This window comes from Embiotoca jacksoni, unplaced genomic scaffold, assembly GCF_022577435.1.
Source record: "Embiotoca jacksoni isolate LCO1_2020_lvr unplaced genomic scaffold, fEmbJac1.0.p SCAF_10, whole genome shotgun sequence".
Lineage (NCBI taxonomy): Eukaryota > Metazoa > Chordata > Actinopteri > Embiotocidae > Embiotoca > Embiotoca jacksoni.
The window spans coordinates 13,561,414-13,577,766 of NW_027185230.1; the positions used below are offsets into that span (position 1 = coordinate 13,561,414).

The window sequence follows — 16,353 nt, forward strand, 5'->3', positions numbered from 1 at the left end:
GCGCAGTCAGGAGACGCGTCCGTGTGAAACGACATGTGACAAGGTGGATTTCGGATCACGTTCGAGTGCGTGCAGGAATCTCTTCTTTAGTCCCGTTTCTCAGCCCTTAAACGCGCCAGATCTTTTTTCCTCATGGCCTCTCTAGAGGCTGATGACAAGCCTGACGTCTGACCAAATTTTCCAACCCGACGCGCAAGGGTTCGTGCATCCAGACATTTTTTCAACAGTGATCTTGTTGTCTGCGTGAGCTCTTTTACGCGAGCTAAAATAGAGAAGTTGCGGTCAAACACCCCCATGTCGTTATGGTCAACGGGATTGAAGCGCAGGTTAGCTTATAACCTGTCCTCTTGGCCGGTGAGAGTCCTCCGAGTTACTCAGTGATGATTTGGTTTAACTTCACTGAGAGAGGCAGTGTGATCCAATTAGAGTGTCACTTGTCGGACTCCTGCACCGACAACGACCCCGAAGGTTCCCGGACTAACATGGCGCCTGCGGCGGACACCGGCAATGCTCGACGTCCTGCGGCAGTCCTCAGTGACCCCACTCACCTGGTCCCGCCTGCTCCACGCCCCCGTCTGTCGGATGGTCTGCTGGACGGTGAGAAGACCAGAGTCACCCTGCTGCTGTCCGGAGTCTTCCTCGCTGTGGTGGGTGTCGCCTTCACCGCCGTGGGATGGCACCACTACTCGGCCGACCCCAGCTTCGAGTGGACCCAGCTGCTGGGCCCCATCCTGATCTCGGTCGGAGGGACTTTCATTCTCACCGGCGTCTGCAAGTTCGGGAGCATCTGCTGCTGGCCCCGCAGGCAGCCGGAGGATGAGGTGTTTGTGATACCCGTGAGGGAGCAAACCTCCAGGGGACATCCTTTAGTGTTTCGTGGCGTGACTCGGCCAGTCGTGTTACCGGATGCCACAAGGATGCTTGGTATTCCGCCTGCGTGTAACTTCGTAAGCCAGGAAGTACGCCAGGCAGGCGCGTTGCAGCCCGGCAGCTCTGTGAGCGACGTTCATGCGGCGCTTCCTCCATACGACGCTGTGTACTGTGTGGACAACGCAGGTTTTACTGAAGAAGGAGACGGCTCAGCTGGCAGCAGGTACGAAGCCATGGCAGACGTCTCTCCAACTTTATAGGAAAGCATGAACAGCAGGAGCAGCGTTTTAGTCCTGCTGGGATCCCCCATTACTTAAACATGCTGTTATTGTGGTCGTACGGTTTGAGAGCCGGTAGGCCGAGTTTGATCTTAAAGCCCCAATGTGTAACGTTTACCTTAAAATAGGAGCTTTCGAATCTTTTTGAAAGTGCACTCACTTGTGATAAGGAGAGTGGCACCTCTTTAAATCCCACTCTGTGCCCCGAATGCCTGTTCTTGCACAATGTCACTTTGATTGAGTGGTTACGAGTTCGCTTTTCACAAGAAGCATCTTGTTGAGCTCTTCATTGTTGCAGACAGCCAGCTGCAGGAGACGGGGGACGATCCTGGTCTTGTTGTTGTCAGCTCCAGCACCTCAGCGGTCGGATATTTTAGCACCGCAGTGTCATGCACGAGAAGTCCAGCGCCGACAGGCTCCGTATAAGTTACCCTTCCTCAGCCGCCTGAGGTACCGGCTGATGGGGAACTGAAACCCAGCAACGCAAAAAGGAATATAAAAGTGGACATAGCTTCTGGGACTGAAAAATGAAACTGAGACAGAAGTGCCTTCAGCTGCAATACCAGGGTTCCACTAAAGGTCGGCTCCAAAAAGCATCCAGCTCCATAGACTTCCATTCAATTTCTCTCATGAAATACGAAGTCAATACATTTTTCCCACAAGTTGTTTTGGTGTTGTTAGCTAAAGTCCCTTCTTCTTAGTTTTCTGGCGGTCCATCTGAAAACAATGCCCTCATTAATTAGAAAATAAGCTTCAAAAAGACGTGTTTTTGGGGGCGTGTCTGTTTGATTGACAGGCTTGTGGCGCAGTCAGGTTACGACTGTCGGTGGGCGGGATGTAGTATCGTCACGTTTCCAATCAGATCGAGTCCGATCTACAGCTCGCTGTTCCCAAGTCTGTCCAAATATGTTCACTTCTGGCTCCGAACTGGCAAGATGGTGCCGGCCAAAATCGAAACCCGAGGCTTCATAATGGCCGTTGACAAACCAATGGGTGACGTCATTGTCTGTTGCCACTTGGTCTTGACCATAGTGATGGCTTTGCCCTCATCTGTATCTCGAGGGTCTTGTTTTTTCTTACTGGAAGTAGAAAAGGGACTGGTGCAGTGGTTGGCACTGTCTCTTCACAGAAAAAAAGGTTCTGGGTTCAAACTGGTCCAAAGACATGTGTGCTTGGTTTATTGGGGTTTCTAAATTGGCGAATTGGTGAATGTTTGTCTGTGTTTCTGTGTCGGTTCTGTGATGGACTGGTGACCTGCGATAAACTAGGCAAACATAATGGCTTGACGAATGGATAAATAGCAGTAGAGAAGAACACTGGTTACGTACGTAACCCTGGATTCTATGAGTGTAGATGTAGCCACGGTGGTCCTGAGAGGGTCGCTGTTGGATTTCTCCCTTCTTGCATGCTCAGTCGTGAAGCAGAAGTTAATGCACCGGAAACCTGTAATTACCACTTGCGACCACAGAGGCCGCTGTTGTCTCTTGTCAGAAAACGTTACACATTGTTGCTTTAAGTAAGATTTAAGTGAGTTAAAACTCAGAACTTCTCACAGGGCTCATTAAATCGAACATCGTGTACCAGAGTTCATTTTTTATTAACCACAAGATCACTTTTCACTTGGCCCGAAGAGTTTTTGGCCGTCATTGCACTCTCAGTCAATTATGGTCCACTTAATGTCTGAATGATAGTCGACACATTGGTGTTTTAAATTACTGTACTGCAAGCAATGTGGCACATAAGTACTGGTTATTGTCAGTCTGAAAATGTAACAAAATACTATAATATTTTCTTAGCATTTTCATAAAACAAAATTAGCCTTGTGTCAATAAAATGGGGATAATTACGATCAGAATTGCTCTTCATCTTTTAATATAATTACCCTATGAGGATTAAAATGTCATATCGAAGACATATTACAGTACATGTGCTTTTTTTTTTTAAGGAAAAGCACAAATGAAGCGAGAATGTTTAGGTCATATTTTCACACCTGTTCTTACCAAAAAAAAAGTTTCTTTCCTCTAATTGCAGGATCCCAATTATTTGAAATCCAATCGGATCTCCTCAGACCGACGTCCCGCTAAACACAAAACTGCCTTCCATTAGTGGAAAAAGTTACAAGATTTCACTTTCTTGTATTGGTTTTAGACGATTACTCCCAGCAGGTTTCCAGGAAAGAAATTGGCTTTAATAAAAGCAGACAGCAGCAATAATACAGTTAACCTAGGATGACAATAAACTGCTGCCCCAGATCATATAGGACCACATGCTTGTCTCGCAAGCTCGCTCTCATGTTGTCACGACTTCTGACCTGTTTTTAGCATGTTTCCAGGGATTATTGCCAAATAGAGGAATGATCAAGGGAAAAGTTGCTCAACCTCTGTGTTTTCTCTTAAAGGGTAACCAATTGGGCCTGTAAACATTTGGATATCAGCCAGCTCTTTCTCGAACAGCCAGCCTGCCTGAGATCTGTTGTTTGATTTCTTATAGATTACAGAAGGCAGAGGATGTCGGCTCCACCTGCTCACCACCACCACCTGCGTACGAAGACATATACCCGACCTTTCACAAACACAATCCAACCTAAATATCTCATGTAATCTGTAAAGATTGTCATGTTTTCCTTCCATGAAATTTTTCCCTTTTTCTTAAGGAGTTCAAAGATGCTTCGTCATAGTGATTCAACCGATCACAACCTGCAAAAATAAGTCTACAATATCCTTAATGTTTAACTCCGTTGCTCCTTGGCTTCGCCCCCACAGCTGTTGTCATGTAAAGTCACCATAATAATTATGTATGAAGTCATAAAACCCGCAAAGATGAGACTCCCTCGAAGAAAACCTCATTAAACTGAAGACTTATGGGCAACCTCAGCTCCATCTGAGGGCTCTAAGGTTTTGGAAGCTGAAATGTTCAATTTCAATTCAGCGTGAAAACACACATTTGATCTTGAGCTTGTTGTCTCCCGTTTGCTACACAAACCACCGTACATGTCTATTAAATGCTGGCAGAGGAAATGCAGAAGACATCTACACAAACATGGAGAGGAATAACCAGAGTTACTTAAAAGAGAGTATTTTTTTTTTTTTTCCCCCTCCTTCCTTTTGATAATTCAATCCTGGCGAAAATTAACATTTAAAAAAAAAAGACATATTGGTCAGTTATCATTTGATTGTAATTGTTTGCATATTGCTCACGTTTATACGTGCTGTCTAAAAAGAACAATGAACATCAAAAATATGATCGCCACATAGTGAGCAGATCTCCCTTAAAATATCAGTCAATAAACATATTCCCATCCACATTGCTCCTACCAGTCCTAAATATTAATTATGCTAATAACAAGCACACGTTCAATCCACCCCATGTTTTCCTGCAGGATCATCACACTGAAGGCAGCCTGATAGTTGACTGAGGGGAGTTTTTGTCGTCCGTTGTGCCTGCAGGATAAACACGAGTGTCACTGCACCACACGGGGGCAGAAACACTGAGGAAATCAATACACCTCCATCCACCGGGTCAGGTCAGGTGGTTGTACCGGGATTATAGTGTTGACATCTACTGCTATTACTACTACGACTACTACTACTACTGATGCTATGAATAACAATCATAACAATTTATTAAATTGAATAGGGAGTGTACATTCATATTTGTCACTGCTGTGTAGCTGTAATTTGAATTTCCCTTATCTTCTGTTTTTGTTTACTTGCATTAAACCTTATTTATATATCTTTTGCATTCGTTATGTCTCGCATCTTGTACCGCACTTTGTTTTCTTGTTGGGTGTGTCTAAATAGATTCGCCTAAAGTATCGATCTGTGGGTGTTTATCTTAATTTGACACGCTAATTATATAAAATTATGAATAAATAAGGCTACATGGGTGGATTTGTAGTTGTTTTTTTTGGGGAGGGGGGTGGGCGGGGGTGGACTTTTCTTTTTTTTAAACGTCTGAAACAGAAACCCGTTTGCAGACAACATGATCCCCTACAGCCAGTGTTAAAATACGGATCAGTCAACACATTGAAAAATAAATAAATATATACATGTTTAGCCAATTTAAAAAAAATAATAAATCTATTCATTATTTGTGACTGAATTTTAAGTTTTTAGAAAAAAACAACAACTTTATAACCGGGTTTTTTTTTTTCCAATTCCTCTTAAAATGTTGCTCGTAAAATGACAAAACTGTCATATTTACAATACAAGCGATTATATCCTTGAGATTTGTGAGTATATTTAGTGTCACGAGTTTGTACGTGTTGTTTGTGTCATTAATGGCGCCTCACGAATCACAGTCTGAGTCTCGGGCAGCAGGAAAAACTGTTTTAACGGAGTTAATCTGCTGTTTCTCTTTTGGAGGTGAGGTGACATGTCACTGCTCCGAGCTCGGGAAAATATGGATTTGATAACCAAAAATATATTTATATATTTCTTTGTTCCAACACTGGCTCAAAATCTCTCTTCATTCACACTCGGCTTTGCTCCCACAAACACGCGTACAGCTGCACAATAACAACTTTCCACAAAAAAAAAACAAAAAAAAAAACTTAGAAAAATTCATCGCAATTTAGCAAACATCTCGGGACCTCCTTCAGACTTGTGCAGTTTGGCTGTGCAGCTCCGAAAACCGCAACGCAATATGACTTTCATTATTTTTACAGCACAGTAAAATGCGGGTGGCCGACAAGGCCCATTATTTCACCATTTTGGAGAATTGCAGACGATTTATGAAAGTATTACGGAACATGCTGAACGATAACAACTCTGTAATAAAAAATAAAAAAAATAAAAAAAAAGAGAGGCGAAAAAAAAAGAAAGTGGAAATATATTTGCCAAGAAAATCCCACGAGAAAGGAGCCCTGATATGATTTTATTTTTGAAGGTTATGAATAGGTTATTATCAGTAATTTTATGGCTAATAATGAGGGAAACCACTTTTATTTATTCCATCTGGAGTTGTTTCAAAGCAAAACAACCAGTTATTCACAGTCATATACCCCCCCCCCCCCAAAAAAAAAAAAAAAAATCAAAAAAAAATAAATGATGTGCTTGATGAATTTATTTGGCAGCTTTAAACGTCCTAATGGGGCTACATGATGATTTATATAACGAGGTGGAAAAACCTTTCTGCATATTAAAGATACTCCTGGCTTTAATATTTAAAGCTCTCTGTGAATGCAACAGGTGTTTTTATTTATTTATTTATTTATTTACCTCTGCTGCACTGGTGTCCAGACTCTAACTCCCAGTGTCTCTTTTGGTCACGTGTTTTGTTTTTTTTTTTCTCCGGGATGAGCGTGTATTGCGTGGCTACTAAAGCGGTCTGATTGTGCCGGAAGCCCCCCTCCCCCCCCACACACACACTTTCCTCCCCCAATCCACCCCCCCCCCCTCCTCCCTCCACCTTTCTCTCACTCTACCACATGTGCTCCCAGCAGCCAAACATTTGTGGATGGATTTGAGTTTGGCATTTTCCTTTTGAAATCAAAAATCCCCAAAAAGGGGTCATATAATCCCTGTTAAATCACAATTGCACTTCCAGTAATTAGCGCCGACCTTGGAGGGAGAACTTCGTGTTTGCATTGTTACGACATCGTCCTCCCATATGGACGCATGCGAAGAGCGGGCGCGGGGCTCAAGTCCGTGCAGCTCACAAACAGCTGAAGTTGGCGTTTGGACTGTAACTTGAGCTCATTGTGGAGGAAATTCTCTTGTAACGGTGCACTCAAGCAGCTTTTGTTGCGACTGATAGAAAGCGACAGAGTACGCCGGACTGCAGAGAAAGCCACACAAACGGGTTGTTCGAATATCATAAACCAAATTTAACCTCTTAATATACCGTTTTATTTTCCAATTTATGGAGCTTCGAGTATGATGAAATCCTTTGACAGTATCATATATTGTTTATTCTACACTTTACTGATGTTTACCAGTGACGAAAACAGCCAATATTCCATAGTTTTTTTGTTTTTTTTTATTATATTTTTGCTCAAACTGTGCAAAATGTTCCATACTTCTTTTGCAAAGTTTTTTTTCTACATTGCCCCAAACTTTAGCTCGGCATATTTACAACTTTTGAAAACTTTTTCCAACAGGATTTAAAGTTAAGTTTGATACATGTTTGACAGCAAAAAGGGTTTAAATGGTGTCTTTATTGCTAATTAATCAACTGACTAATTAAAGCTGAAGTTATATAGCGTTATAGTTATATAAAGTAGGAATCGGTATTAAAATTATGCATTTATAAAAAAAAAAAAAAATTGCATGATGTGACCTAGTGTGCATTAAAGGTTTTTTTTTCCACTCAAATTACAGATTTTCTTTCTCACTCACTGGTTCCCGGCTCCTTTTTGCTTTTGACCCCATTATGCAAAACACGACCTTCTATTAATCCTTTTTTAAAATGTAGTTTGTCGTGAATGTGATAACTACAAAGAAAATTCAATTTACTACCAGTGTATAGAAATCTCAGACAGCTAAAATGAAAAACAAAACTTTCTTTACATCAGACATAAATCAGAAATGATGTCTTCTTGTATTTGAGTGCGTCTACCCTTTAAATGTCCGACCTGTGCGTGTGTGTGTGTGTGTGTGTGTGTGTGTGTGCCTACATGTGTGAGACTGGCTTGCATAGTGGCATAAAAGCACACAATCCTCTTGACAGGACATTTCATGTTATTTTGGCCAGAGACGCCGATCTGGTGAACCTCATTCACATTTCTCGTCTTGGAGTCCCCTCGGGATTATTTTTAGCAGCTGAAAGTGGCTGTTTTCAAAATAAGTTCCTGACCGTATATATCAAAAGATCCCAGTGCCACAGTGGTGGGCTCACTCTGTGTGCCTGCCTGCCTGTGTGTGTGTGTGTGTGTGTGTGTGTGTGTGTGTGTGTGTGTGTGTGTGTGTGTGTGCAACTACAGGGCACCGAGAGACTGGGGGGACAAATGGATTCCATGTTTGCAGGAAAACACGCTGCAGGCGCAGGAAAACTTTGTTGTTTATGAAGAACACGTGAAACCAATCAAATCTGAATTATCTTCCTGTTGTTCCAGCTTTTGTCGTTTGCAGTTTTTTAAAGTTCTGCTCGCCAGCGGTGTCACCACCCAGCGAGCAGGTCTGTGTGTGTGTGTGCATGAAAGGTAGAGAGACTGAGTTTACACACACACACACACACACACACACACACACACACACACACACACACGCTCTCCCACTGCACACATTGCATTTAGTGCTCTTTTCACTACAGTCACCCTGAGAGTGACTTCACATGGTTTGCCACTTTCAGATTAAATGTCCCCACACTTTTTTTTATTGAGCTATTCCTGGTGGAGAAGGTGTTGAAAAATGCAAATTAACAGTTTGTTTATATCCTCAAGATGCAGGGAAAACACGTCTTCAATCTCCAGACACACACACACACACACACACACACACCCACACACACACACACACACACACAAGTTTGCATGGGGACAAGCGTCTGAAAACCTCAAAGGGGATCTGATAAATAGTCAGCCCACAGGAAATGATTTGCAGATCTCCTCAGCATAATAACCCATTTACATCCTTGTATGGAGCGCCGAAACACACACACACACACACACACACACACACACACACACACACACACACAGCTCCACTTCTGTCTAACACACACCACATGCACGGACAAAAAACGCACAGGTATACGTGCAAACAGCAACTAAACTGCACGGAAACACACACACACACACACACACACACACACACACACACACACACACACACACACACACACACACACACACACACTTTTCTCCAGGCTCACATGACTGCATCTGTTTTCCAGAGCTACAGTGACAAAACTATGTCATTTTTCTTTTTCTTTATTGACTGTCAGCCAAACTACAGCATGCTGCCATGATAAACTCATTTTCTATGTCTCTCTCTCTCTAATAACTTCCCCATCACGTTTCTTTTTTTGTTTTTTTTTGTTTTTTATGACCAACCGCTCCCTCTCCGCTGCACCTCGGAGAGCAGGTGTTCAGCTCATTCAGGGAGGGAGAGAGCACAGCGAGGTCAGCTTCATATTGGAAATAAATGTATACGAGGGCGACCGCAGTGGACGTGACTGTACTCTGAGTGCAATTACATGTGTCTTCTGTAAGGCACTTATTACATTCATGAAGTTTTCATTTTGTATACGAGATAAGATTTGAGCTTTAATTGTCCTTGAGAGGTTTTCTTTTTATTACTTCCATAATTATGAGGCTTTTACCATGACATTATTATATTTTGATGTCAGATGTGGGAGATTTTATGGTGTTCAGTTCCTGACGTGTTAAAATGTAAAAAAAAAATAAAATAAAAAAAGGTTGTGGGAAAATACAAGTATTCGTGCAAGCAAGCAACTTTTTCATCTTTTTTTTTTTGTTCTTTCATTCATTGAAAAAACAAAACAAAACAAAAAATCAGTTTTACACTTTATTGTAATGGCTTCTCATTCAGAGTCTTGCTGAAATGTTATAATAATAAATACAATTACAGTAAATCCTCTCTTGGCCTCAGGATAAGTCGTTTTTGAGCTTTTTAGGCTTCAACTGAGTGTTCGTCATATGTTTACTCATTTGTGAGCGAAGCAACAGAAAAACACAGTATTGTAAAAGGGCGTCGGATGTAATAGTTTGCCAAGAAAACAATAATGAAACATTTGATCCTTTTTTATTAATAGCTGTAAAGCCTAAAGTATCTACCATAAGGCAGCGAATTAAAAACGAATAATAAAATCAAGAGGAAAAACGTATAACTATACTCAGGGGATGTCCCATCAGATTCACAGACTTTGGACCTCTGTTTATGAAATTAGATTTTACTTTCTATTTATGTCGCTATTTCAACTCCTCTTTTAACATGTCTGTCATAAAATGCTCCACAATGAAAAATGAAGGCAACAATTTTCTTTTAAAAGTGTTAGATACTGCAAATAAAACACAAGACTTTGGTATTTGCTCACATGGTGGCACTAAAACATGGAATGGTGCCAAATCAGGGGACTCAATAATATAAAGAGTGGAGATGAATTACACGAAACTGTGCTCAGGGAAAAAAAATGACTGTCATCAAATGTGATGGTGTAACCCTCTCAATGATACGGTTATGTTTGCATTTGTACCTTGAATATGCAGAGGTGTCTCTCAGAGGGAGGTGTCAAAAAAGACATTTAACACAACTTTACAGTTATCGATCTGACAAACAGGCAAACAGTTAGAGTTAATACTTTACTTTCGCTTCGACAGAAATGTTTCACATTTTAACAAGCAGTCCAATATTATAGAGTATCTGCACTTCATCTCTGATTACACATCACCAGTCCTGTAACTGCAGTACTTTGGCAGTTGTAGTATAAGAAGCAGCAACATGGCTCTGCACCATAATACTAATACAACTATATAATAATACTATATTAGTTCTATATTTTTAGTTGCATGCTGTTCTATTGGTGGCTACTGTATATCATGGCATTCTCTTACATTCCTCTGCATTTCACGATATTATATTATTACTGTGAATGGCTTATGTTGCATTTTCTGCATTAATATTATATATAACATCATCCCTGCCATGTATTGTTATATATAGGCCTATATTGTAGTTTTTCAATATGTACCTATATTTGTTGACTCCTGTTTGTTGTACTATTGGATTTCTTTCTTAAAGCATCATTTCTCTTTTTTTTTAATTTTATACAACTATTTATTTATCTAATATGGTAATAAGTAACTGACTTATAAACAGTTTGAATAATGTTAAAAACAAAACGCGAAAATCTTAATTTAGTAGCAGAAAAATGTTAATTCAGTTTATCATCTTGCATATTGGTAACAAAATGTAAATATTCGGATGGAAATGTGGGGGAAACTATCATAGTGGAATTTTATAAAGAATAATAAAACTGATTTTTAATGAGATGTGAAGCTTGTGCTCATGTTTTGGCCTTTTCCCCACAAACTGAACAAACTGCACAGGTTCTTAGTTTAATTTGTGGGGGAGTCGTGTTTCTCGGTACTATTTGATACGGCGCAGGAAGAAACTGCACCACAACGCAAATAGTTAGGAATTATTAATGTTCCGTTTATTTACTGTTTGAGCGGTGATCAATCAGCGATTAAACCCAAACTCCGCAGATGGTGAAAGGAGCTTTCCTGGTCACGTGAGGTGAAAAACGAAAAGGACAGAGAGTCACTTATTTGGCTAAGCGATGCCCCCTTAAAGATCACTGTGGCGGTTCCCATGGTTTCCATCCCTCCCCCCCTTGTCAGTGAATACAACAGTAAGCATAACATTTCACACTAAGAGAAATTAGGAGCATGGGAGAAAAGTAAACATGGGAGAGTTTGGAAGCTGGATATTTTGGAAAAGAAATCCTGTGTTTGTATTAATATTTCACCTCTGGGAAAACTTCTGTCACTGACAATTTAAAGGGCACGCCGCCAACATTATGTCAATTTGCTGTTACGCTGGTATTTACGACTTTATTGAATTAGGGCAGAAAGTCTGCGGTGGGTCTAGATGTTCGGGGTGGTAGGAGAAGAAGAAGAAGAAGAAGAAAAAGAAAAAGAAGAAGAAGAAGAAGAAGAAGGAGGAAAAGGAGGAGGAGGAGGAAAAAAAGAGAAAAAGAAAGCGACCAGTTTGGAGTGAGAACGGAAAATCGTGACTTATTTTTGTTTCAAATGTGTTTCCGTCCACATATGGTCCTTGTTTTGGCCTGTATACTGAGGATCTCAGCGGTGACCCGTGACCCGGCTCCTCAGACTGACATGATTTTGGCTGTCTCACTCTGAGTCCTGTTCGACCCCGTGTCCCCCGAAGATCAAGGGTCACCTCCAGGGAGCAGCAAATTAACCCAATGTGTCAAAGCTGGTATGACACCATGTTCAGCCGAGCTCTGCTCTTTAAATATTCGCCTCTTCTCCACTTGCATTTGATGTTAAGCTGTCTCTTGTCTTTTTTTTTTTTTTTTTTTTTGTGGGTTATTTTAAATTCTACCTCTCTTCAAAGTTTATGGTGTGTGACTAATTTCCCCCCTTTTAACCTCCTCCATCCATTTCTGCTGAAATCCCTCCCTACTACACAGCAATCACCCTCCCCCCCCCCACCCTCCTCCTCTCTTCTGTCTCTTTTTCTTTCCCCCCAACATCTTCCTTCTTTTTCTTTTGGCCCAGGACCTTCTTCTTGTCTGATCTTCCTCACCGTTTCTCACTCTGTCTCTCGCTCTCTCTCTGCCCAAATCCTCCTCTCTCTCTCTCTGTTTCTCTCCCTGCGGTTAAAGACGTTTCAGTTCAGCTGTCACAAATTATGTTCGCCTGCCCAGCTGTCAAAACAGGGGGGTGTCCCTTTCATTCCACCTCACGTACTACGAAAGGAGATGGGAGGGGAGGAGGGCTTTAACGCTCGTGTTTGGACACAAGCAATTATCTCTAATTATTGTTTTTCTTTTCAGTTTCCCCGTCCCAATGGAGGTCCGAAGAGACGAACATGCAATAATCCGCTCCAGTCGTCCGGGATCAGTGGGCCTTCGGAGTCCGGGCTCGGTCCTGGGACTCCGTGGCTTTCATCTCAATGTGAGTCAGGAGTTGATTCAAACATGGAGTGATGGGAGAATTAACCCCTGAGACCCAGCTTTCAATGGGCTCAGCTAAGAGATTATATGTGTTGATGGCAGGCTTTTATATCCACCGGGCTTTCAGAACTTCAGCTGTTAAATCAAGGCACCGCAGTCGGGATTTTCACCTTTACGTCTTCGGTGGATGGACCCCCTCGTCCTCTCCTCCGGTACCTCGCGGCCCCGAAACTGTGCGAGAGGCTGAGAAAGATTTCCTCGGGACAAATTACACAAATTACAACCGTACACGTTCGGAGCTGAAGGACTCTCATCAGACTGCCACTGGGAGTTTATATTCAATGTGCGGCTTCAGATTCCCATGACCGTCTCTGAGCCTTTGGGATTCGAGCTCTGTTTTTTTGTGAAGATATGCAGACTACTGCAGAAAAAGTAAATGCACACAAACGTGAGCAGGGGATCCGAAACATGCAGCCCATGTCAGAGATTGTAATTAATTTGCAGCCGACATCTTTGGTGGTCCGCGCAGGATACAGCGAGGAGGAAAAAAAAATACAAGGAAAATCCTGTCCGTCTTCGCAGACTCGTACAACATGTTGCATGCATCCTTTGGTTTCAACACGCGTGCCAAACCCGAAGGATGTTTTTGGGGAAACAAAAAGCCGCACGTCGCAAATATGACTGACGTGAGGGATGTCGGGCCACGCAAGGAAGAAAACAAAAGTCACTGTAGATAACACAGAACAGCATGCTAATTCAAAAATATCACGTACCTCAGTTTCATGTGGCGTTGAGACACTCTCCTTCAGCACGACTTGTCTGACATCCTGCGGAATCTCCTTGCAGAAACAGTTTATAATGAAAGCGCAACCACAACAGCGTTTGCATTTTTTTTTCTTTCAATTTTGTGGCGATAAAGTCACTTAAATGTAAACGCTTGTGGGAGCAAAGTAAACGCATTTACATATTTTCACACCGAGCACGTTTCCGGTTCGCTGGTGTGTTAGCTTGTTAGCTCGCCAGCTACGATACTTAAGCCGTGTCATTGCAGCTAAATTCTGCACCAGCGGCGGTCAAGTTTCCCCCGACAAGTCTACGGCTGCACAATATGGTAGAAAAGAATCATTCAGATTACACACGGTTAACATTTTCTGATATTTGACATGTTGCCGACAATATTTGTGTCACAAATGCAAACGTCGCCCATATCATTTTCCCTGATTAAACTAATCTGTTCCACTTTTATGCGCGCAAATCTAAAACTACGCCGCATGTGAAAAACAAAATCTTCGGCTACAAATTTGATCAGCATTTTATTTACAGCTGGCTTTTAAAATGAAACTTAATTGCGGAAATACCCATGATGCATTGCTCTTTCATATTTCATTAAAAAAAACACAAAAAAACAAAACACAAGAGGGACAGAATTAAAGTTAGTAATTTAACAGATGAATATAAAGCTGGTGATCATGACAACCCCGAACCTCGTACTGTATTTGGTCAGCCTATAATATAAATCTCTAAATTAAATGTACAGACCACCAAGGTATAAGTATATGTGGTATATTCACACATGTAGGAGTTGCGCACTGCCTTTAGTGTGGAATCATTTTGCCTGTAAAAGTCATCCGTGTCACTGAAAACCACTAAAGCAAGCTCAACCTCATTGAGTTATGAGCTTTCCATGTGCTTGATGGACTGAGACCTAAATCCTTCCCTTGGGTTTTTCCACGCTGAGCCAAAATGACATTTGTGGAGCAAGTGGTAGTTATGAGGTAACAGATTAGTGAAAATGAAAAAGAAAAAAAACATATTTTTACTTTGGTCAGGATTCACTTCCTCGTTGTTTTTTAGCCACTTAGGGCTGCTGGGATTTTTTTTTCACCTAATTGGAATTTTCACCTAATTAAGTTGATATGCCAAACTTGTTGTCAAACATTTACAGGCTTTTTAAACATCTAGCACATTTATTCGGTTCCATATAACTATTACCGTTTCAGCCTGGTGTCAGGCCCGCAGTGTAACACACCTCTGTGTCCACTGCATGATATTGTGTCAGTGTCACGTTTTACCCTGCCCAGGCGTGAAATGTACACGCATGTTTGACCGGGGTCAAATAAGGAAGGCACCAACAATGATCTTTTCCTAAATTTAACCAAAGTTTTACAGTGAAACATTTAACATAAAGCATGACCTTTTCGTAACCTAACTTTGTGGTATTTGGTGCCCGAATCTTAATTACATTACTTTTCACGCAATATCGACACGGTGCCCTTTAATGGGCTGATGGGTGTTTTACATTCTTTGGCGTAATACCGGGTTGGCTGTTCAGTGCTTTTTTTTTGTTTTTTTGTTGCTGAAATAAGAATGAGCTAAAAGACGCCATAGATTTCTGTAGAGTTGAAGAAAACCGCAGCGTTGGGGGAAAATTCTCTGTGTTGATCGTAGCTGCTTTAACTCACAAAAGAAAAGTAAAGAGAAGCGAAGCGCTCTTATCTCTCTCTGGGCGATCATAATACCCCCCCCCAGCCATGGCCATTCTCTAAGGTCATAGCTGACCCATGTGATTCTCCTGCTTCGCGCTGTTATATGTCTTCCACCCCCCCCACCCCACCCATCTGCCCCTCCACCCCCTCCCCTATCCTCACATTGTCCCAAAGGTGGCACATCTTGGCCGGTGTCACATCCACCCCCCCTCGCCATCCCCTCCCCTAATTCCTCTCCCCTACGGTCTGATCCACTCCTTTTTTTGTGTCCCCAGTCTATAGCGGAGACATTACATGGCAAATCTCCATTGTCCGGCCCCGGGCTCTGTGTGTAATCTCTCTTGTCAAAGGGAATATTCAGCGATTAGCCCCCTGCAAATTACAAGGGGTGATCAGTGTGTCTGTTCAGCCCTCATTAACTGCTAACAGGGCTTCATCAGAACCACCCACACTACCGGGACCTTCAACCTCTCACCCCTGACACCTGGAACTTTCACATGACGGCTCCCAGAGCGTAGACGTCTTTCTTTATCGGACAAACTCTTCTTTTGGTGTCTCTCCGAGGCATCTGGGTGCGACGGGGTGATTAAACGGTTGCGGTTGGTAGCTTAAAAGACGATAAAAGATCCTTCCGCCAAAAGGTCCACATCCTTTCCAGTGACTGGTCTCAAAGTGGCGTCATGAAGTAATGAGCAGGTTGTCATTGCCCGCCACCAATGTGACGACACACTTGTCACATTGGTGGCCTCCAATCTATAAAACTGAATCGACGTTGAAAGTGTCATTCAGCGACATGACACGCAGGCGCCGCGCCGTGTCATCTCAAGACCACCCATCTGTTGCATGTTGGACCAACAGAAGAGTCTCGAGGTGTAATATCAAGCAGATGGGGTTTGGCCCGGTGAAGAGGGCACGTGAGAATGAGGTCGTCTATGATGCTGGTCAACTGGTCATTTCTCCCAGCCCATTAACCACCTGGGCTCGCTGTGTTTTGTCAGCTTCTCCCCAGTTTTAGGTTTCATTCGCCGTGCTTTGAAATCAAACACGGTCGCCCCACACACGCCCAGAAACAAAGCTTTCTCTGACAAACACACATAAACACTTCCGCGTATGTG

The 16,353-nt window shown here is 42.3% G+C and overlaps 1 protein-coding gene across 1 annotated transcript; it reads left to right on the forward strand.

Annotated features, from left to right (window-relative positions):
• The first annotated feature begins 380 nt into the window (after positions 1–380).
• On the forward strand, positions 381–15,756 carry tmem174 (transmembrane protein 174). Its single transcript, XM_069160470.1, has 4 exons — positions 381–1,093; positions 12,633–12,753; positions 15,514–15,565; positions 15,668–15,756. The coding sequence occupies exons 1-4, from the start codon at positions 381–383 to the stop codon at positions 15,754–15,756; spliced, it is 975 nt and encodes a 324-aa protein (XP_069016571.1).
• Positions 15,757–16,353: the final 597 nt, after the last annotated feature.